Source organism: Lycorma delicatula, chromosome 4, assembly GCF_047948215.1.
Source record: "Lycorma delicatula isolate Av1 chromosome 4, ASM4794821v1, whole genome shotgun sequence".
Taxonomy (NCBI): domain Eukaryota; kingdom Metazoa; phylum Arthropoda; class Insecta; order Hemiptera; family Fulgoridae; genus Lycorma; species Lycorma delicatula.
In genome coordinates, this window is record NC_134458.1 from 100,448,858 (window position 1) to 100,473,229 (window position 24,372).

The 24,372-nt window shown below is 31.0% G+C and overlaps 2 protein-coding genes across 2 annotated transcripts in view; both read right to left on the reverse strand.

Annotated features, from left to right (window-relative positions):
* LOC142323695 (uncharacterized) overlaps positions 1–24,372 on the reverse strand; it is a 337,049-nt gene that overhangs the window by 221,101 nt on the left and 91,576 nt on the right. The gene's annotated exons all lie outside the window — the stretch shown is intronic.
* Positions 9,589–20,996, reverse strand: LOC142323149 (uncharacterized). The gene is made up of 3 exons (XM_075362418.1): positions 20,967–20,996; positions 9,913–10,026; positions 9,589–9,804 (listed from the first exon to the last, which is right to left on the reverse strand). The coding sequence occupies exons 1-3, from the start codon at positions 20,994–20,996 to the stop codon at positions 9,589–9,591; spliced, it is 360 nt and encodes a 119-aa protein (XP_075218533.1).

The following is a 24,372-nucleotide window of genomic DNA, read 5'->3' on the forward strand; positions in this document are numbered from 1 at the left end:
ATGAGGACTTGTCGGACATACATAACCAAATTTTCATTGCAATTAGTTTAATTATAATTATAAACTTTTAAAGACTATATATCAGTTATTCAAATTAATAATACCCGATACAAAATTGCAATGATGTCATTAACCAGTTAATGTTATCATGAACAAATTACCTTTGAATGGGTGAAAGAGTAAATGTTTTGATTTTGTTATCTGAATTTATGGTTGTGTCCTATATCCATTATTTTTAAATTATTGAGGATGTAACACAATAGAAAAGAGCCAAAATGTGCTTTTACTTATATTGCTTGTACTATAATGTTATTTTATGATATGTACTCGAACTAAAAATTTTTTTTAATCCACCGGGTTGGTCTACTGGTAAAACTCGTCGTAATAAATCAGCTGATTTCATTACGACGATTTCATTTGAAGCTATAAGTTTCAAATCATAATAAAGATAATTGTTTTTATTAGGATTTGAATACTATGTGTAGATCATGGGTCCCAGTGTTCTTTGGTGGTTGAGTTTCACTTAACAACACGTCTCAGGAATAGTCGGCCTGTGTCTGTTCAAGACTAACGTTACATTCACACACATATAATGATGAGTCGTTAATGACTTTAATTGTTCAAGCGGCTATAAAAAAAAATAAATTTATTGACAATAAAAATTTAATATTCCTAAAAAATCAGCAGTTTGTACTCGTATTAGTATATAATTGACTATGAAACAGAATTTATTACTTCCTGTAGATTCAGTTCGATAAATTAATTACATTTATTGTTAATATTTATTTGTTATCTGAATCATATAAAGGTTATTTTTAACAACATCTTTGCCCTTTTTATTACTATTTCCTTTATAAATAATATGGTTTTACAATCTAAATTTACACTTAAGATATCCGTCTTTTTTGTAATCTATTTTTATAATGTCATAACCACAATCGTTTTGTTTCTTTTAAAGAACTTTGATATAAAGAATAAGTCATACCGGGAAACACTTCTTCGTGGTACATAACGAATTTTCTCTGCCAGATATACTAAGGACAACTTTAAATCATTTCTTACACAAAACGTTTACATCAACATGTTTAAACATGATTCGGGGGCCCATAAAATTTAATTCAAAAACCTTTTGTTGTTTTTTACTTCCTTGTATAAAGGAAGTATTGTGATCGCGAAAAATTTCGGTTTTCAATTTCAATAGAAATATCCATTTTGACCATCCCTAAATCCATTTTGACTAGTTTCGGCATGACGTCTCTACGTACATAGCTCGCATAACTCAAAAACGATTAGCCGTAGGATGTTGAAATTTTCGATTTAGGACTCCCCTTTTGACTGCAATCGAGAGAACCAAAAGTGCCCAAAAAAGCCTAAAATTAAAAAAAAATTCGGATTTTGGACTTTTTCTTAATTGCAGTAATAAGCCCTCACTTATAATGAGCCTTTCAATGATATAAGTGGTACTTATGTTCATTGGCTCCAGATTTATAGCCAAATAAAATTTAAATTAATGTAATATTTGGATCATGTAAGGAAAAGATTATTAAAGATATTGTCGATTAATTATTACTAATTTTTAGGCATTATTATTTTTTTTAAGAATTGAAGGATCGTATCTCACTTTCAATTGAAATAAGTTTAAATCGGAATAAGTTTTTTACATGGATTTGAATACTACTTTTGGTGGATATTTTGCTTTTACGGTTCGAATCAGACTTGACTCTTTTTTTAAAAATTTAAGTATATTTATTTAATAATAATTATTAACCCGTGATTGTAAAAAAACAAATTACCATAAATAATACTCAATAATAACAATAAAAAAATCAGAAGCTATTGGAGAAATAAAATTTTATTTATTTTTAAAAATGTGTATATTTAATTTAATAAACATTATTACATATGTGCATATGTAACAGATTTGGTAAAAAATCTGATTATTTAATATTAATTGAAAATTATAATTTAGAATCGTATTATTTTTGGATTTTATAGTTTATTTTCTGTTTAATTTTAATTAATTGTTCTGGAATTTCTGTTTAATTTTATGTACATTAAAGTTAACTACAGAGTGGTTGAAAAATAGACCATCACAAGAAAAACATATACACTGAGGCATACATGCCCGATGTTAATAAATTAATTCTTATCTTTAGTTCATTACTCCTCTGTTATTGTCGGACAATATTCTCCCTAAGTCGGAGAATATCATCATTTCGTTTAATTTTTTTTTGTTGCCAATCATTTAATCAAGCTTTGGTTTGATATAATTCTTCTGATTTTAATTTGTGTACACGTTCTCTAGTTTTCAAATTTTCTCTCTCTTTATATTCATCATCCTCTCTTAATTTTTTTATTCTTTCCTTTGGTGTTTTCTTCCTCTTTATATTTATCATCTCTTAATGTTTTTATCCTTTATTTGCAACATTTTCTTCCTTTTTATACTTTCTTTGGTTTTAAAATTCTCTTCCTCTTTATATTTATCACCTTTTCTTAATCTTTTTATCCTTTCTTTGGTTTTATTTATCATCTTCTCTTAATTTTTTTATTCTTCCCTTGTTCTTGACATTTTCTTCCTCTTCATATTCACCTTCTTGTCGTTTTTTTTTATAGATATATTCCTTCATGTTATCTTTCTTTATTCTGTATAATTGTTTCTTTTTCATTTTTGATCATTCACCAAATAATCCAATAATAACCAACAAAAGGTCGAAATTAACATTTGTTAATTTCGACAGGAGTTCACTAAACGGAATAGTTTAATTATTATTAACTTTTATTTATACGACACACCAGAAATTTGAAACTTTTGTTAATCAACTCATGAAGATACGAATAATACTGATCTAGTAATACGAGTAATAAAGTGACTTTTACTCTATCCCAATATTTCATGTAAGATTATTGAATTAATAATTGCATAAATATTTGATGTTTATAAAAACTAATATTTCAGCAATTGTGTAACTGTCCGCTTTATTAAAGAATTGAAGGATCGTATCTCACTTTCAATTGAAATAAGTTTAAATGAAGTTCTTCAAAAAATGTGTATATGTAATTTAATAGGCGTATAAGGAAACCCACCGGGTTGGTCTAGTGGTTAACGCGTCTTCCCAAATCAGCTGATTTGGAAGTCGAGAGTTACAGCGTTCAAGTCCTAGTAAAACCAGATATTTTTACATGAATTTGAATACTAGATCGTTGATACCGGTGTTCTTTGGTGGTTGGGTTTCAATTAACCACACATCTCAGGAATGGTCGAACTGAGAATGTACAAGACTAACATTTCATTTACACTCATACATTTACCTAAACGGTAGTTACCGGAGGCTAAACAGGAAAAAGAAAAGGCGTATAAGGAAGTCATGTGGTGTCCACATTTTGTAGATATGTTAAATTTACTCAAAAAAAAAAAAAAAATTACATTCACCCATAAATGATGGTAAAATTTACTTATATATTTGAAAAATAGCGTTGTTTTCTATTAGAACTAATAGCCTTAGTAATATTAATTGCAGTAAATACTACACTGAACTTACGAAGGTCTGGAACCCTTTTCACTTATATGAGTATATTTTTAATTTCCAGAAGGGTAGATTATAAATACCAAAACACAAATACCTCACAAATACCAAAACATTATAAAGTATGTACAACTCTTGTTTGTAAGAGTAGATTAGAACAATTGATTACGTTGATTAGTTGTAACATAATTATATTAAAAGCTAATGGTAACAGCCAAATTATTAGCGTGTGCATTTAACAAGTATGTAGGTAGATTAACACTATAACGACATTCATATAAACGTATCAATTCGTCTAAGTATCAATAGATATAGCAACAAAACTTCTAAATTTACAAATAATAATTTATAGTTTTTAGTTACCTTCAGCCTATTTACAGAAAATTTATGAATTTTTTTATTATTAGTTTAGAAAAAAAAATTTCTTTGCTTGATGATATCACTGCATAAACTTGAAGCTTGTGCGTGGGAAATGAAAATGGAATTTTATAGCGTATAAAAAATGCCATGTCTGACCGGGATTCGAACCCAGAACCTGCGGATGAAAGCCGAGACGCTACCACTCCTGTACTGAGATCGGCATATTTTTAAACGTTTATAAACGAGGAAGACTGTATAAATAGAAACAAAAAAAGAAGAAATAGTAGACTCTTACTAGGAATTGAACACGAGACCGACCGATATAGAATCTAGTATACAGTACATACAAACACAGTAAAGATAATATCCCTTCTTTGTAATAAATACAAATGATAACTATTTTTAATAAATTATACTACAGTAGAATACACATATTAATAACAATGGATATCCTGTTGTGCTGACATGATACTGGATGCACTAAAACAATTGATCTTTAATCTATTTCTGTATCGTTATATTATGAATAGAATTTTAAGTATATGATGTTAGAATGATGGTGTAGGAATAAACTACACATCCTATTAATGTTCATGAAGGCTACATAACATGCACTGATCACAACAGTACATTCATTTCAGGATTGCTTTTTTTTTCATATGTGTCAAGAAAGGAAAAACTTGTCATTAAAAAAAAAAAAATGAGTTTTTTTTTTAAATTAAAATTTGTTCTTTTCTGGATTACTGTTATGATTTTAGTTTAAAATAAAAATATATTGCTCAATTAAAACAGATCATTGAAAAATAAAAATTAAACGACAGTATAATTCCGTTTTTAATATATTTTCTTATTATTTATTACATGACTGCCCAAAAAAAGAACAGTATAATATATTTAGGGTGTATTCATGTATGTTTGTTCCTCCGTAGCAGCTCAACGGCTAAACTGATTTAGATGTATGACCCCGCGTTGGAATCCTTACGTTACCGGGAATGTCATAGGCTAAATAAAATATATTATAGTGTTTAAATAAATTTAAAAAATTGAAACAAAAATTTTACAATATACAAAATTGTCACCCGCACGCTCTTTAATTATGCTATATTAATAATTATCCGATATTAAAGAGCAATGTTTTTTCTAGTAGTCATGTTTTTTTTTAATTTTTAATATTTATTTCTTGTATATTATCTCTTAAGAAAGTTATAAAATTTTAAATTACTTTATCTACAGAAGAGATAATTTTTATGTAAAATTTTCCATAACACGTAACAAAGTTCATTCGAATAAATTAAAATTCAAAATAATAAAGAAAAAAATTTTATATACTATAAAATTTGTTTCCGACAAATGATGATAAGATATTATCATCATCATAATCTGGTATTCTGCCTGGCGGCAGGCCTCGTACGTCACCGCTGTCTCCATCCATTTATATTCCAACCTTTACCTTTATTCCCTTATAATTTCCAATCTTAACCTCGTATATTAACTTAATCTTCTTTTACCGCTTCCTTTCTCCTTCTACTGACCTTCTAATGCAACTGTCAAGATTTCACTTCCTGTAACCCATGTTCTAACCACTTCTCTTTTCTTTCGGAGGCGGAAAGTATTCCGCCTCCTCTTTCTTTTTTTGTTCCTGTTCAGTACTTCCTCATTCCTCACATTATCTGTCCATCTTCCCTTTCTCCATTATCTCAATACCCTTAATCCATTCCCTTTCCTTCATCTTCAACGTCCATGCTTCACTTTCATACAAGAAGATGCTCCATACGTAGTAATTTGGCTTACCTCTTCCTTAATTCTAAATCCAAACTTTTACTACGTTTTAATTTCTCTATTTACTGAAGGCTTCCTTTGCCATCGCTTCTTTAATTTCCATTGTGCTCTTCCAGCCTTATGTACACCATAGTCCTCAAATATCGATAAAGTTTTACTTTTTTCTATTCTTTCTTCACTTACTCTTACCCCCTAAATCCTATTTGTTGTTTTACACATATTTATTTTCGTTTCTTCCTCCAGAGCTGTTAACAATCTTTGAAGCGCGTTTTTGACATCAGCTAGAATTACCATATGATCAAAAAATCTTATGGATTTTATTTTTCGTCCTACTATTCTTATTCCTTCATCTCTTTCTTCTAATAATGGCTGGGGCAAAAATAATATCGGTTTTAAATTGTTTGTCATTATTGACTGAAGGGATTGTCAACCTTTATTACTTTCGATTATTTGCCACGGATAGCTATACAAAGAAGAATCGCATTGTTATTATTAAATCGATTATAAATATGATGAGTGTTTTGCGGAAACAGTTCGTAAAATTCGGGAAAAATTTTTTTATTAGAAAAAATGCATCGAATGAGTCAAAAGTTCGGTGATTAGTAAGGAGATATAAAGAAACGGTAACTGTATTTGATTTAAAAAATTCTGGTCGCCTTCGCACAAGCCGGTATCTTGATAACATCGAGTGAGTGGAAAAAATTATTGAAAGAAACCCGAGAACATTGACTTTGCCATCGCTCAGAAGAACCTGGGATAACCAGAACGGCTTCAAGGAGAATTCTAACAAAAGATCTGTATATGCATCCAAACAAAACACAGTTAACACAACTTAAGCCAAGGGATCATCTTGAACGCCGAGGATTTGCTCATTTTATGGTGCAGAGTTAAGGAGTAAATAGTGATTTTTGCAAACATGATAATCTTTAGTGATGAAATATACCCTTAAATTCCCTTAAATGCACATTTTCTTGATATAGATCAGTTGCAACCTAAATCAATAATTTGTCCGATAATTTTTCATTTTTTATTTGAAATGTAGGTTGTTTTGTGCCTGAAAATGAATTTTCTTTCACTGAGCAATAAAATAAAGGAAAAACAATTCTACAGTTACTTTTTTCCAATAAAGGAATACTGCTCTCAACTTTTAAGCGCCGAAGGGGATACAAAATATCTTTGCAACTCGGTAACCAAGACAGATGGAGAATCAATCGCCGTTTTTTGTCGTGCATGACAAACCACTTCGTACGGAGACTTATGTAGCAGATAAAAAGGCTTCCTTACATTACAATAGGTCTTTTTAATCATTCGTATAAGATAACAAGAATACTAATGTATAGAAAATTTGTGAAACTATTGTATCGAAAAAGAGTCGAAAATTTCGGTAGGCATGGCTGTTGACTGGACAAATTACTTGCGGAAAATATGAGGTAATCCGTTATTTAAGTGGTCCGAACACTTAAAATGAAATAGATGATTCGCTATTTAAATCCACCGGTTGATCTAGTGATGAACTCGTCATCGAAAATCAGCTGAATTTGAAGTCGAGAGTTCTAAGGTTCAAATCCTAGCAAAGCAAAAACTTTTATACGGATTTGAATGCTAGATCGTGGATACCGGTGTTCTTTGGTGGCCGAGTTTCAATTAACCACACACATAACAGGAACGGTCGACTTGAGACTGTACAAGACTACACTTTATTTACAATCATACATATCATCCTCACTCATCCTCTAAAGTAATACATTACGTGGTTCCGGAGGCTAAGCAGAAAAAGAAAGATGATTCTCTATGTAGCCGATAAACATACAATAGAGGATTATATTTATTATAACAATGAGTATTCAGAGTTATTTCCCGCTAAAAGTGTCCTTTCTAGCGGGTGTACCTAACCGGTTTTCAAATATTTTGTCCCTAAGCCTGATCCCACTAGGTCTGATTTAAATTAAAACTTTTTTTTTTCAGTTTGTGATATGTTTTCAGTTTTTCAAGTTGTGGTTGTTATTAAATATGTTATATGGTATAGCTGTCGATTAAAGTGGTCAAAAATACGATACTAAACATTTTAATTATTATTTATTAATTTTTACAATTGAAATCTAAATATACAGTATAATTCTGATACGAACATCGAGGATGAAAAAAAAACAGTGTCAATCTGGATCCCCAGATTTTTTTTACTGAATATCGAAGTGTTAAGTTTTGTTCTTTTTCTAATTATACTTAAATATTGCATAATTAATATTTAAAAACCGTACGGGGTATTTTGAAATAAAAATCTGCCAAGGACGAAACCGGGAAATTTATGCAACCCTTTGTAAAAATTTTTTTAATTACAAAAATAGAAATAAAACTAATTTGTATAACATTACTAGAATAATTTTTTTTAAATAATAAAAAACAAGTTACGTGTTTTTTTGGATAGTCACGTTTCTAAAATTTAAATCATTTTCATACATGGAGTACGTATGTTATGCTAAACATAAATATGAATATTAAACAATGCGTCACGTGTATATGTATAGACAACATTTAATACGTGGTAGTTATGTATTAATTAACGTCATACGTCAGTTTTCTCGATAACTGTACTGCATACCAAGTTCATCGTGGCTTATACATGCTATACAAGAAGGTATTTCTAATGATAAAAGAATATCATATTATCTAGTGATTTGAATCGAATAAACCATATTAATATAGTTCAAATACGAGTAGGGTACATAAAATAGCGTTTATTTGTTATTAGTAATTGTTTACTGTGTATTAAATAAACACGTCTACGTTTTATGTCTAATAATTTATCCAATTTCTCTTATCTATTTTCTATAGAAAATAATTAATAATGAATTTTATTGTAAATACAAAATACACTTAATTTCAGAAATTAGTAACTGTAAAATATATTTTAATTAACTTTAGAAAGCAAGTCAACAATTCTATTTGGTTGGTTGACATTAGATTAATTTGTTTATTTTATTTATCTCATGGAAATTTGAATAAATATAAACAGATTTAAATAAAATATTGCAGAATAATTTTATGATCTATGAAAGAAAAAACTGTCAACGCCAATAAACTTATGTTGTATATATAAAGAACTTTATATATGGTTTTTTTATTTCGTTTTACTTTGCTTAAACATAAAAAAATAATAATAAGAAAAAAAATTCTGTAATGTCTTAATAAACCTGCATAAGGTTTATGAAAATTAACATAAATTAAATTCTTAGTAAAATTCTTGTTATACAGTACCACTAAAATAAATGACGAATAATATAATAAGAAACGATGAGTTATTCCATCATTTAATAAAATTTTAATATTTACTTCTTTTAAAAAGATTGAACAAAATTTCCTCCCCGATAAATCCAAATCTATTTACAAAAAACTATAATCAATAAACTTAGACTGATTTTTACATTTAAATATTAAAAAAAGAGGCCAAGATTTCCATAACTCCCATTGTTTTACGTTAAATCAAACTTTTTTGCATTCACTTCTTTAATTTAGGGTCTGATGAGACTCAACAAGAATTAAGTGTATAAGCCTTCTAAGAAGATATTGAATGAAGTAAAAAAGCTATTTTTCTCTGAGTAAATTTTTTAACCAAAGTGACTGTATCTCCTCCTCCTTTGTTCAATTACAACTACAATTAAAGATATCGATGTCCCATATTCAGAAGTCATCGTACAAAATTTCATAGAAATCGGTTAACCCAGTCTGGAGATATCAAGCAAAAAAAAAAAATGCTGATATTTTCTGAACGATGACAGAGGAATTTTTACTGTCATCACCACCTGACTGCTTTGGCTGTTTGATGTTGAATCATCAATCATCAGTTTTTAATGTAGCAAGCTGATGAGTAGCAAACTGTTGTTTCATTTCTTCATAAATCCTTTTTTTCCGGGCAATTTAGTAATTTTCAATGCTTTTTTTGCTTGTGTTTTAATCTTTGTTCTACACCAACCTTTGAGCCTGGTCGTCCTTTTTGGCGCTGAAGCAATAAGAAATTCTTATCATCATCACTTTTCATTTGTTCCAGAGCATTTGAATGAGATATGTCAAAGAGATCGTCCATAATTTCTACAAAAAAGATATCTTTTTCTTTTTCTTTTCCTGCATTTCCAATCAAATTCTTCTGTAAAGCTTTTCATTCATCATAGAGTTTGAGTAATTTATTAATGCAGTGGTCAATTCTCCTCGTAGAAATTCGTCACTTTCCTTAGTTGTAAGATTTACAACTCACATTGTAGAATAAAACGCTTAAAACTTGCCGGTTCAAAGGTAGTTTGGTTCCGACGATTTGATTGAAAATATAACCAATAAGAGAGACATAAAAATCTTTTCTTAATTTGTGTGACTAACCACGTGAAGAAGTTGATACCATTTTACAAGTCTAATAAGAACACATTACAAAAGTCATTTACGTCAACAACATAAACAATTCTGAAAGGAAAATCGAAAAATCATTCAAAATCACCAAACGTTTGTCGATTGAATGATTTTTCGTATCGGCTTAACGATAGCAAATTACAAGCTATCGAAAAAAAATTGCATGCTAATTAAGTTAATGAAAATTCACATTAATTTCCATTACTAGTGTTTACAAATAAAATAACTCTAAAAAACATGTTTATCTGAAAAAATGACTTCCCGGGAGAATATTTCAAAACTTCATTATCTATGAGGGTCATCTTGCAGTTGTCCGACTGAGCTAAAATTTTCCACAGATCGGTTTTTTATTGGTTGGGTGGGAGCTAAACGTTTAGAAAGTTGAAAAATATCAAGAAAGTTGAAAGTAGGCCATCTTGGGCTACACACATATTTCCCGAATTTTTCGACGCTAACGTTGCATTTTATAATTAAAGAGAGTTATGAAACGTCAACATCTCCTGATCAGCAAACCTTTTCTTATATAGTATACAAATAAAATTTACTTTTACCCCATATTGAATTCATTCGTCTCTCTTTTCATTTGCAAGTTATGAGCGACGGTGCATTTCATTTCAGCCACCTTTCTCCTATTGATAAATTGTAATTTTTTTTTATAAATGCAAATTATGCTTCATAAATGTTTGGTTTTTTTTACAAATACTGATGATAATTGTACAACATCAGAATTCTCGTATAGTTCAGAATTTTTTATAAAATCCAGATTTTTTTTGTTTTCTGTTTTTTTATTTAAGTAACCGCATTTATTTTTTTATTATTAATATATTATTAGTTCATATTCTGATAAAAAATAGGAATTACTAGTAAGTTAACATTTACGTTCTTTGAAAATGTTTCAACTAAGAAAATTTTGTCGATTCAAATATCTTGAAAATATTTAAATATATGATTGTGAACCTTAATATTATGCTTCTTACGAATTTATATCCAATTTTGTTAACAACTTTTTTAATAAAAGTAATTATAATATTACGTAAAAAAGGGGTTTTCCAAAGGAAAATCAGGAAAAATTAGGAGTACTACTCCACATATACAATACTTTTTTTTGCCTTCGGGACCACCGTTAGGTATTACTTCAGAAGATGAGATGAAATGGCAATTTTGTAGCGTGTGAAAATGCCATGCCTGACCGAGGTTCGAACTCGGGACCTCTGGATGAAAGGCCGTAATGCTACCAATCACGCCACTGAGGTCGGCACATTATACATTACATACATACACAATACATATAATAAATATCTTAAATTGTTATGACAGTTTTACACGATGCCGTTTTATTTTATAGGACGGTAAAGTCGGTGTTTTCTAATTTGCATATTTATAACTACGATATAGTAGCTTGTCGTAGAAGTCAATATTATTAAAAAGACAAATAGGATAAGGTGAAACAGAATATTGCGCAGGAAATGCAATAAACTCTAACTTCTCTCTCTCTCTCCCAACGACAGACAAGTCAGTTAAATCTTTACATAAGAAATAATCATGTAAATCACGATGCAAATCATATTAAAATAATTACGAGTACAAGTTAACTAACACATAACAACACGACTTATCTAAAAAAAAACAACTGAAAATGTAACTGCGTAAATCGGAGATTCCCTTTTATTTGTAAGCTTTTTTCTTTTATTAAAAAAATAGTACAGGTTTAAAATAAAATTCGAAGATGCTATTTTAACTTTAGAATTAATCAGTGAAGGTTTTTAAAAAATAAAGATAAATTTAGAAATTATTACTTAAATTTTCAAAATAGAACAAAATAAGAAAGATATCAAATGATAACTTGTATTAGTTAAGACAGGTTAGCAAAAAAAAAAGAAAAGTTAAAAATATTTATATGCAGAATTGTGCTTCAAGGCAGTGGGACTTCATCTTTACCTTCTAGTTTTCTTCCTCTTTTCCTTCTTCAACTCGCTTTATCATTGTCCTTTTCTTAATTTTCATCCCGTTTTTCTGTTCCTCTTTTTTCTTTCCCTTTTCCTCACTCATCTTGTTTTCCCTTTTTTTCCTTCTTCTTCCCTATTTCATAATTCCTCTTCTCTGTTTTGACATTCCCATCCAGCAGAAAAGATAGTGCCGTAGTCGAATTTCCTTCTATATTATTTTTTAACATCATTCTTAATCGTTCCACACATATATACAGCTTAACTTATAAAATTTTTGTCAAATTTCATTATAAGATATTACTGAACCTTACAAAATTGAGAAATAAGACAAAAATAAATAGAGATCTTGGAAGTATAGAATAACAGAAAAATTTTTGAAGCTTTAATGTTTACTTGAAGAACATATGAAAATGAAAAGACGAATCGAAAACTACACATCCATAAGAAAGACTGAGATACATATATACCCTTCTGAAACTAATAAATTACATATCCTGCCTCTACAAGACAAGCGAAAGAGCAACACTGCAAGGTTCCCCAGTGAAAACAAAAAAATCTGATGTGGACAACATATGACTTCCTTGTACGGCTATTAAATTACATTTACACATTTTTTTTTTAAATGAAAAGTACATAAAATTGTATTTAATTTTTTTTGTTGTTATTATTGAATTTTTATTATTCATCGTAAAAGTTTTTTTTTACAATGAGAGGTTAATAATTATTAATAAATCAATATATTTAAATTTTAAAAAACCAGTTAAACAAAAAAGAGATGAAGTCTGATTCGAACGGTTGTGCCTTCCCCTAAGATCAAAATATTTCATTAATTAAAATTGTATTTGCCTGTAACTCTGGAACCAATGAAAATAAGTGCCATTTATGATATATCGTTGAAAAGCTATCAATGAGAGCTTATTACTGCAGTTAAGAAAAAGTCCAAAATCCATGTTTTTGGGAATTTTTGGACAGTTTTGGTTCAGTCGATTGCAGTCAAAAGGGGAGGTGCACAACTAGATGTTACAACCCTAAATCCAAAATTTCAAGATCCTACGGAAAATCGTTTTTGATTTATGCAAGATACATACGCACATACGTACGTACGTACAGACGTCACGGCGAAACTAGTCGAATGAATTCAGGGATAGTCAAAACGGATATTTCCGTTGAAATCTGGAAACCGAAAATTTTCGCGATCACATTACTTCCTTTACTTCGTACAGGAAAGTAAAAATTATTTATAAAATAAATAATGCTATTTTTCTACACTAAATTAAGAAATTCCAAAAAAAGAGGAAAGTTAGACCTACATGTATAGCGTTAATAGAAAATTGTACTACAGTAAGTAAGCGTAGTCGGTTGATGCGCAATAGTTCATTTTATTTGCTTGTGGATAATGTTGATGATGCGAAGTGGTTGTAGTGAGAATATAAATAATGGTGAACGGAAATGATTTGTTAATGATGTGTACAACAATATTAAGTTTTCAACCTAACTCATGTGTGTATCCCGCTCCACTCTAGCGCTGCAACAGTTTCCTCATCTGTATCTAAAATAACCTTTCCAACCCTGCTTGAAAACTAAAGCTTACATTTAGTTTTACTGTGAGTACTTTTTTATTATTGTTAGATAAAAATAATTTTTAACTTTATGACAATTTCAGGAAAACTTAAACAACATTGTCAGTTTTTCTTTAGTATTTAATAGCTAAAGATGCTTTCAGGAGAGGCATTTTTTAAGAGATAAATAAGAATATATAATACTAGCCGGCCCGTCTAGCCAGAAACTCGACCCTTGGGGCTCAGTTCAGCCTAGGTGAAGCTCGGAGCCAACTCAGGGGCTCCACGGAGCCAAGGGACCTATCCCATGTCCGCAGAGCTCGCTTCGCTCGCCATTCCCAATTTGCCAGGGGGATTGGCGCCATGGACACCCGCAGAGCTTGCTTCGGTCGCCATTCCCATCTATTCAGAGGGCTCCACCCCCTGCACCACCGCACTGTACGTTATCCTCATGGTTGTAAGTATAATACTAATAACTAATAATTATAGTATTTACGGTTTATAGAAACTTGGCAAAGAAACTAAATTACAAAAGGTAGAATAATAGTAATAATACCTTTGACGATGAAAAATTCAAAAACTACTTCTTTGCCATGGTAGCAGAAATATAATGACGAAGAAAAAGATTAATATATTTTTTTCCTTAAGGAATATTTTTAATTCACAAAAACACCCTCTTTGGGGGCAATGAAATAATGAATATTTGTAATATCATAATCTTTAAGGGAGCTATAGGACCTCGGTTGATGGCTTAAAACCTTCCCTGCGATAACACGAATGTATCCTGCAAAGTTGAAAGTAATCGGTCAGTTGGTTCTCGCGTGTAGCCGATGCATGAAAAATTTACCCCGTTTGAATTCTGAAAATCGGTCGATTGTTTGCAGAGATATTAAGCGTATAAGAGCACCCAATTTCACCTCCCAAAAGAGCGTCCCAGGGGCAACCCGTTTGTTAGCAGTCGATGGTGATGATTGGTCTAGCCTCCCACGAGGTGCTCGCATACCTCACCACCATAGCCTCACACGCAGCCCCCACGGGAAGCCCATTCATTATTATTAAACAGAAATTTTTAAAATTTATTTTATGTAAATTTAATTCTATTATTTTTATAATATTATTCATTCGATTGATTCTACTACTATATTATATATTATATTTTCGAAATTTTTCGAGATGAAATATATCTAAAACCTTCTCACTTATGCCAAGAAACATGGGAAAAAATTTGTTTGCGATTGATCGAGTAGTTTTTTTGTTTACCCCGAACAAAGAAAAACCCTCTTTCTCTTTATAATAGTATAGATTAGATAAAGGATATACCAAATTTAAAATAAATTATTTTTAAAAGAGGGTAATTTGACTAATTTTATATCCAATAAACTAAGCGTTCAATATTATTCCCTACAGAAAAAACAAAAATAGACAAAAAGTTTCACGACAATCATTTTAAACCACTGTTTGGATACTAAATCTTTATTATATGCCTATTATTACTTTTTATTATTCGTCCAGTAAATAAATACATTTTGAGAGAACGAATAATAATCGACGCAATTATTATTATTATTTGTGATAAATTTGTAATCTTTATGAAACCTGTTTTGGACCACACGTTATGCTTGTTTGTATTTATCGATTATTTTTATTATTTCACTTTTTTCAATGTTTATCATAATATATATATATATATCCTAATATTCCACTGAAAATTCGTGGCGCATGTATTCACAGTCCTTAATATTTTCAAATAGATCTTTCACCTAAACAAAAAATGAGTGCGCAAAACTGATATTTTGGGTTTATTATGCTACTCATATTTTATTACGAAAAAACTTAAATGTAATGAAGAATAACGCTAAAAATGTTAAACGTAAATCTATTAAGTTTTTCTAACATGGCACCGTTGGTAAAATACAATTATTATATAATATAAATTGCTTACCTGTATATTATTCGTTTCCCTCAAGCGCTTTCGGCTATTCTGCCATCTTCAGGAGAAATTATAATCTATGATTGAAATATATAAAAGCATAAAACTCACATAACAATTGATCATAGATTATATAATAACAATTTAAATATGTTAGTTTTATACTTTTATACATTTTAATCATAAATTATAATCCCTCCTGAAGATGTCAGAATAGCCAAAAGCGCTTGAGGGAAACGAATAATGTATTGGTAAGCAGTTTATATTATACGAGTATATAGTAAATCTATAACATCAACTAGAAGGGTTTTTCCTGTTTAGCCTCCGAGAATTACCGTCAGCTATTCTTCAGAGGATGAATGAGAATAATATGTATGAGTGTAAGTAAAGTGTAGTCTCGTACAGTCTCAGGTCGACCATTTCTGAGACGTGAGGTTTAATTGAAGCCCAACCATCAAAGAACACCGGTATCTACGATCTAGTATTCAAATCCGTTTAAAACTAACTGACTTTACTAGGATCTGAACGTTGGAACTCTTGACTTCGAAATCAGCTGATTTGGGATGACGCGTTCACCACTAGACCAACCCGGTAGGTTAACTAGAAGGGTTTGTCCTTCACTAAGAATACGTTATTTTCTACGTTATCATACGTTTCACGTGATTACTGATAAAGTTAAGAGATTATCTCTATCTTGACTAAGTTATTTCTGCAAAAGGAAAGCAGCTCAAAAATTTTTAGTGGTAGGTTAGAGTTGCGACAAAGTACACAGAAAAACAAAACTTTTGACGCGAAAAACTTCGGGCTACAACGACCTTAACAAAAATGACAATCATTTAATGTTTTTCATATATAGTTTTAAAAGTGGTTTACAGAATACTCAAAATAGTGATCTCAATCGAAAAATAAATCGTTCTGAGTTCAAAACTAAAAAGAAATAATATTATCACGCTATGAGATTCTTCTTTCCGTCAGGAACGTAAGAGTGTTACTACTGGACTCGTTACACCCAATCAAGAAAGAAGATTTTGGTGATTGATTTTTACTGTTAACAACAAGCAGTTTTATTAGTTTTATTTTTTCACAATTGTTTTATAACCAATGATGATCGTTTAACAATCGTTTACATTAAATAAGTATTTTTCTGATAAATGTAGTAATGTACTGTTTCTAAATAAAATTAGAAATTTTCTAACTTTTCTTTGATTTATTCAAATTATCTTACATCATTTCTGTTCAGAATTAAATTTTCTATAACTTTTGTTTAAACATTTTACGTGTTTATTACCCATTTAACAAAGTTATTGTAAGTCAAACATAAAAACAGGGGTTTTTTACCCCAATTTCATGGTTTTCTCAAAAACTACTGCAGATATGGTTCTGGGACCTATTTTATTTAATTTTTCAGGTCAAAAACCATAATAAATCAATAATTCTGTCCTTTAATTAACATTCTAAAAATTTCAGTACGACCTCATTTCACCGGGGTAGCTGAAATACGAACGAAATCGCTAGCCGTAACTCACAAACGAGGCATTTTAGGACATACAAACTCTTCAATTATTTTCACGAGTGGAATAGATTATGAAATTCCCGTAAAACTTCACGATAAATTCTGTATATATACATATAGATATATATATATATTTTTTTTCATTATTATATCTACACTAGCATTTTATCAGTTTTCTTATTATTTTAACTCTTTTATTACTGTTTACTTATTTATTTCCATATTCAAGTAACTACCGGCTACTCGCCCAAGTTCAGCAATTGATGAGAATGGTGAATTATTGTGGCGTTTTAAAAAAAGTTTATCTTGATTGGTATTTGAATCCAGGACTTATCAGCTCAAATGAAAGGCAGAAACGCTACCACTTTCCCACGAAGGTCGGTATAATAATAAAACTGGAAATAACAGAGGTTACTAATGACATCCTAACCTTAAAGGTTACATTTATTAATAAATATTAAACTAATCACCATGTATATCTTTATTGTATTCGAAATAAGATTGTAATACAGAAAGATTAAAAAATAAGATCTACCTTGACTTTTAATTGACTGGTATCATTTAACTTATTATTTTACAACATTGATATTTCTGACTATTTTATCAGTATCTTTTATTTCTACAGAATTATTACATAAACATAGCATTTTAAAAACTAAATTAAGGTACAGAAAAACTAGATATAAGTTGCCGCGTATATTAGAGTTGTCAAGTATATATTTCGAACTATACATAAGTACTACAATAAAAAAAATATATTGATTGCATTCTTTCAATCTTTATATTATGTAATGAATTAATCTAATTATTTAAAAATTTATATAACAAAGATAGATAAGAATCAAGTGAAATTTTTATTACGGTTGAATGTAAGTCGTTAAACTACTTGCCATCGTAAATATTAATCGTTTTAAGTATAATTTTATCACAGAAAAAAGAATTTTTAATAATTTGACTTAAATAAAAAGAACTAATAAGATATCTAGTTGACGCTATCTTCTTCAAATTTATATTGGTTCAAGTTTTCATCTTCAGTTGAGGGGGTCTAGCTAAACTATTACCCCAACTGGGTTCAGTTGGAAACAAACTCGTACCTCATAATTCCAGGACTGGATAAAGTGATTCCTTTAGGAATTTTGAAATGCAGGACACGGTGCATTTTGAGATAGGCTGTCTCGATTTGGCTTGACTGATTCGGGTCAGTGTCCTCAGTGTTTGGTAACGGATGATGTGTATCAAGTGCTGTACGTCTGCTCAAAAATAAGAGTTAAGATGTGCAGAAGTGAATAGAGAACTTGACTCAAGTCTGGATCTGGAGGTTAATTTGAAAGTGAGATATGAGTGACGCATTGTCGAGAGGTTCACGAGGTTTACGGCTCTTGAAAGGATTGTAGAGGGGGTTTAGGAAAGAATAGTAACCTAGGTGGTTAGGAGCCCGCTTAGATGCTTTTCCGCCAGAGTAGGCGCGTTTGGAAATTGTGCCCGGTTAGTTATTTCGATTTGTTAATAGGGTAAATTATTAATTTATATTTTCGCAATGCGATGATTTGGTTCGGGGTAAATCCTTGCGGGCTTTATCCCAGGACAGGGGGTTATTTTCTAAATGAGAATTTTGTGTACAACGTCTAAAATGCGATGTTGCGAACAACTTAATTTTAGGGGTATCGTTTGATTTTATAAGGATCATTTCATAAGTTCATATCAGTATATTTATACTAGTTTTTTTTTTAATTTATAAGAGTATTCCTTCGATGGTAGACAGGCGCGGGGTACGTGCATCCGTGGGGGCGGTTAGTAATAGAAGGGTGTACGTTTTTATGGATTTGGACTCCGATGAAGTGTGGAGTAGTCTGATTCCAGGGCGAAATAGTTTTAAGGGGTTTACCAATGGAAATGTCTGCCGAGGCATCTGCATCGATGGAATGCTGACAAGAGGCCAAACTGATAACTGAAATATATAATCAGGTACATAGGGTCTGGAAGATGACTTCCGATAAAGCCATCAGGATTAGGAACGGAGAAGGTGGTGTGCGACCGGAATCTTCAGAAGGCGGGTGTCTTCCCCTACGGGATCAAGAATTTCTCTCTTTTAACTCTGGAAGAAAAAAGTATTTGTTATAACATATATTTAGTCCGATCAAACTAAAATCGTTGTCAATAATGTGATCACCCGAAGAATTGTAGCGAGATAAATTACTACTACCTGGAAGAATCCTTGAGCCTTCCTCGAGTGCGTTACAGTTCCTCTGACAGTGCACCGTCTTATCTGAATATTCACACGTTTCCTTGTATTTAATTCCTTTTTCCTCCATTATCGATTCAATGGGGTATAGATGGACTATACGTCAAAGATATATATGTCCTTCCTACATGCTAAACAACTCGGGATCTGTTAATTTCCTATCCATGGTTGTACATAACTGATGTACGTATTGACATTAAGTAATACCGGGTCTCTGAATTGCTATTAAAGTAAAAAGAAAGAAAAAAAGTTTAAAATTATAATTTCATTACGAATGGTCGTAAAATCAAGTATTATGTCTTTTGAGCACAAACTAATTCGGACGTTTGTAACGTAAGCTGTTTTTCATATAATAGGCTTAATTTCAGTAACTTTAACTTTAATATTTCAATATTTTGAGGGAAATAATACATGTAGATTGTAATATGGTCAGTGGCCATGAGTTTTATATGGCCCTATAGCCAAATCATTAAATAATAAAGTTGAAAGTGCAGCATTTTCTACTATTTTATATATATATATAAATTATATTATAATAATTTATTATAAATTGTTTGGTGGCAATAATTTGTGATGGCCAGACTAATTATGTTATGTTGCCAGTCTGGCAGTCGACCGGCCAAGAAAAGTACACGGCATTCAACCTTGGACAGATCCCTTCCCCTTTAAACATAACTTACTTAGCCTGAGGCCATTCGTTTAACTTAACAGCATTGATTTGACCACCAACATCTTAATCATTCCGTTATATATACTTGTTTTATTTTTTAATCATTATATACAAATTTAATTGAAATACTCCATATACAGTTTAATTATTCGGGTGTGCTTGTTTGTGAATGTGAGCGGTAGATATGAAGAATTTCCGTTTAATAGTTTCTTTCCTTCCTATAAAAAAAAGTAACATAGATTCTGTGGTTACTAGAGGAAATAAATAGTCTTCAAGTTGTTAAATGGTAAAATTGATTCTTATTACTTGCTATTAGCACTGGCCTCATGAATTAAATTCGCTATAATGATCATTCAAGTTTTAAATACTAGTTTTCTCTAAATTACAGTAATATTCGGGAGGAAATAAACCTACTTTACATCTGACTTCCGGTGCACTTAATATCAGTATTATTTATGCAGTTTTCACAAATTAATTCTAATAATTTTATATTATCACATATCCTTGTTTCAAATCATTGAATCAACTTTTTTTTATCAGAAGAGGGGAAACCTTTCATAGGCACCAGATGGTCTTATACTCCATATTAGTGTGATACTCTCCCTTCGGGCCTATCCACCAAAACCCCACCACCTCTACAACATGGGATTCCGGACCCACCTTACGGTATTATCACAGCATCTCATGTGTCTAGTCTTATCTCCATCCGCGCCCCCATTGCTGGTCCTACGCCTCAAACTTGTCGGGATCCTGCGGTTTCTTTTTTAACTTCGACCTCTTGGGGCCGAGGACCTGCCCCAAGGAAGATTCAGAGGTTTTTATTTACCTCTGGACATCTTCCGCCAACTTGGTTCGGATGATCTTAACCAGAATCGTGGACACCGCGTGCCACGATCATTCAGTCTGTAGCATAGTACCAATCAAGTTCTCTGAAGTAAGCAGTGTTCTGCGGTGTCTCCTCCCCAGAGTAATCGCAGTGTCTCAGCATCCGCGCGCACAAGTATGCCTTAAAACATCGTGACCAGTAAGAAGCTGGGTCAAATCGTACCCTAGTTCCCTCTGTATTCGGCACAGCCATCCTGTAGGTCCATCTGCCTTTCGACGACTGATCCTATCTCTCCTGCCAGCTGCGGACAAGTGATGTCTCCTCATCCGCCTTAACCACTCCCGCTATATCTCCTCTCTCTTCTGAATGAGGAAATTCAGGGGCTAATGAGGAAGTCCGGCCACTACTCCGGCGGCATCGCCTGAGATGGTCCTTTACCCTCAGTCTACTCGAAGGGTGACAGCTCTATGTACCCAGGTACGATCTGCACGGGCTTTCCCCCTCTGCAGCGCGACCGACCATACAGCGCGACAGACTGGGGCTCCATACAGTACTTTCGAGAGTACCACTGAGACAGAACCCTTCGCTTCGTTGTGCTAGGACCCCCGATGTCGGCCGTTATCCGACCGATCGTGGCAGCCGTTTATTCGGCTTTGACGTTTTTTCTTCTTTCATATATCTCTGGAAATTTATTGATACTTAACGTTATTTAAACTTTTATACCCAGTAAGCATTAATTAAGTAAAATATGATTATTTTTTATTTTCCCGACTTTTATATCACTTAACAAGTTTGAAACGTTTCCTATCTCGACGTTTTGAAATCTCCTAAGTTACAAAATATTAATGTCTAGGCTTGCAACACATCGAAGGTAACCTTACGTCAAAAAACTACGCTTTACGTATGATTACGTCTTTGTTTTCAGACAGAGAGATAAGTTCAGCGATGTCATTTCAGCAGAGGTAAGTTTCGCAATACTTATTCCGATATTCCGACATTCAGTAACACTACCATTGTGGACAGACTGACTAACGTATAAAAATAGGTCACACTATGTACTAGAACTGAACACCCTACAAGTAGCTCTTTTTACTCAATCGTGTCGCTAATACTCTTATCAGCAAAATCAATTTGAATATCAAGTTTTTTTTTTATTATATACTTAATAAATTATAATTCATAAAAGCTTTATGAATATGGAAACGTGAAAAATATTTTTCAAATATTATTATTTTAGAGGTAGAGTTTATATATACATAACAAAATTATCTATTTGTTTGTGAAACTACTCAAAAGTAATTCCGTTTGCGGGGTTTTAACCACGCAAAGCGATTCTGTTTTATCTATTTGCTACGCAACTATGACCTACTGAATTTTTCGATTTTATGAAATTTCGCACTAACATTTCTAGCTATTAGGCAGAACAACGTATTTGTAAAGATTTCTTTTATCAAATTTTTCGTTTAAAAGTGGAGATTACTAAATTCTTTGAAAAGGATTGAAGGAAAACTGCAGTGAAGGAGAAGTTTTCCATCAATGTGTTGACAGACTTTTGGTCTCCTCTTTCATCCTAACGCAATCTATTCCTTATATCACATTTATTTCCAACATATCTCTTAGTGAAAAAGGGTTAGATCTTTAATCTTTCATGTTTTATTCCACTTTGTTACAGATACTATTCTCCCGTACATTATGTGGTTTTCATTAACTAATTTTTTCTTGTTTTTACTTTTACAAAAATTAGATACGGTAAGTAATAGTAGTACCTCTTTAACAGTCATCAGTCAGTAGATGTGATGTCCGTTCTTCCTGAAAGCAGAGATTTTGGTATTGCCAACACAATAAAATTACTTTTGGCAATGAATAGACTTTCCACACATACGATCGTCAATCACGTTTCAGTGTACTTTAAGAGAAGTCTATTGAATGTAGAACTGCTACTAACTATGCATTTTATGATTCTGCAGAATGTTTAGTATAGGGTAAAATCGCTGCCAATTTGACAACTGTTCTAACAACGATTCTTCATAATATTTTTTAAAATATTTTATTTTTGTTTTCACAAAAAGTAATAAAATAAATTTCGTAACTGAATAATAAAAATTTCCATTTTATCACTGGCATAAAAATAAAATTTTAACTTTTATGAAATTTCCAGGAAAGTTTAACGATTGCTGAACTAAAAAAATTCTTAGCTAGATGTTGTTATTGTCATAATACATTTATTACGTTTATTTTTTTATAATAATTTAATAAATTTGTCCTGACCCGATGTTGAAAAGAAAGAAAAAAATGACAGTTAAAATGTATAAATCCTTTCACTCAGTAGATTTACAATAGCCATTTAAAAAGTTGAATTAAAAGCGGATAGTATTTAATGACGATAATACAACCTTGACCGTGAATAGTTCTACGACTAAAATACAACTAAATTATAGACTCTAGAAAGCCATATTTTTATTTTATTATACACGTATATTCTTTTGTATTTCGAAATAAAGCCCTTCAGGGAGCAAACTGTTTCGTAATAGGTGCTGAAATGGCTAATAGCAGTGTAGAATAATAGTTCTGTAAATAAAAATTTACCTCACGTCATAAAAGAAGCAGAATGCTTTTTTAAAGCGTTAAACAATAACGATTAAAATGATTATTAATTGTCAAAATATATGAAACGAAATAGGATACATCAAGTTTTAAAGTTAATTCTAATCGCTTAATTTGTTTATTTTTTTTAATTTTCCAGGTTAAAGAGATGTACATCTTTCTTGATTGTGTGGATTTTGTAGATGGGTAACCTCTTTGATATTAAAATACGACAGGCAGCATATAATATGCAGTAAATTAATGGTAATACATATATTTATGAAGGTTCCACGTTAATGATGAAACATCTTATTTTACGTGAGTGCAGATAAACAAGAATTACTATAAGACATGTGTACAATATTTGCATAAAATTAGAGATATAATTTTTTTGGAAAACGTAATAAAAAGAACTTTACATCTCACTTTAAAAATATTAAAAAGGGCCTTACCCTTTTGAAAAAAAAGTGGTAACGAAATTAAAACCCCCCAAAAAGTGTAGAATATATATATTTTTTAAAAGTAATTCTTTAACGATTTTTTAAAATTTCAATCTTTGACCCCACAAATTAAAAAAATATCATACCTATCTTTCTTAACCCCTAATTTGACATCTACTGCAAAAAATTGAAATCTAAAGAAAAATTATTTTTACTTTTAATCATGTTTTATAAAGTCGAGTTTTTTAAGTATCTTATTTTTCATGTGTATTATTGTTATTTAAAATATGGAAATCCATGTAAAAAAAAAAGATTACGATAGTGGATGAAAAATCAGAATCTTGATGAAAACAAAAACAAAAGAAACGTACATGCGTGACTAAAGCTGTCTAGAAATTATGAATATTTATTATTATTTTATCTCAAGTTTCTTCTATCTGGAAGAACTTGGAAGTAAATAATAAGTATTTAGTAATTTCCTGATGGAAGAATAAGTTAGAAAAAAATCGATCGTGTATGTATTACGTATTTTTCATTAGCACAGATATGCCCCGACATACGATATGAGAAGATCTTCGACAGAGATATTGGAAATGAGTCGTGGG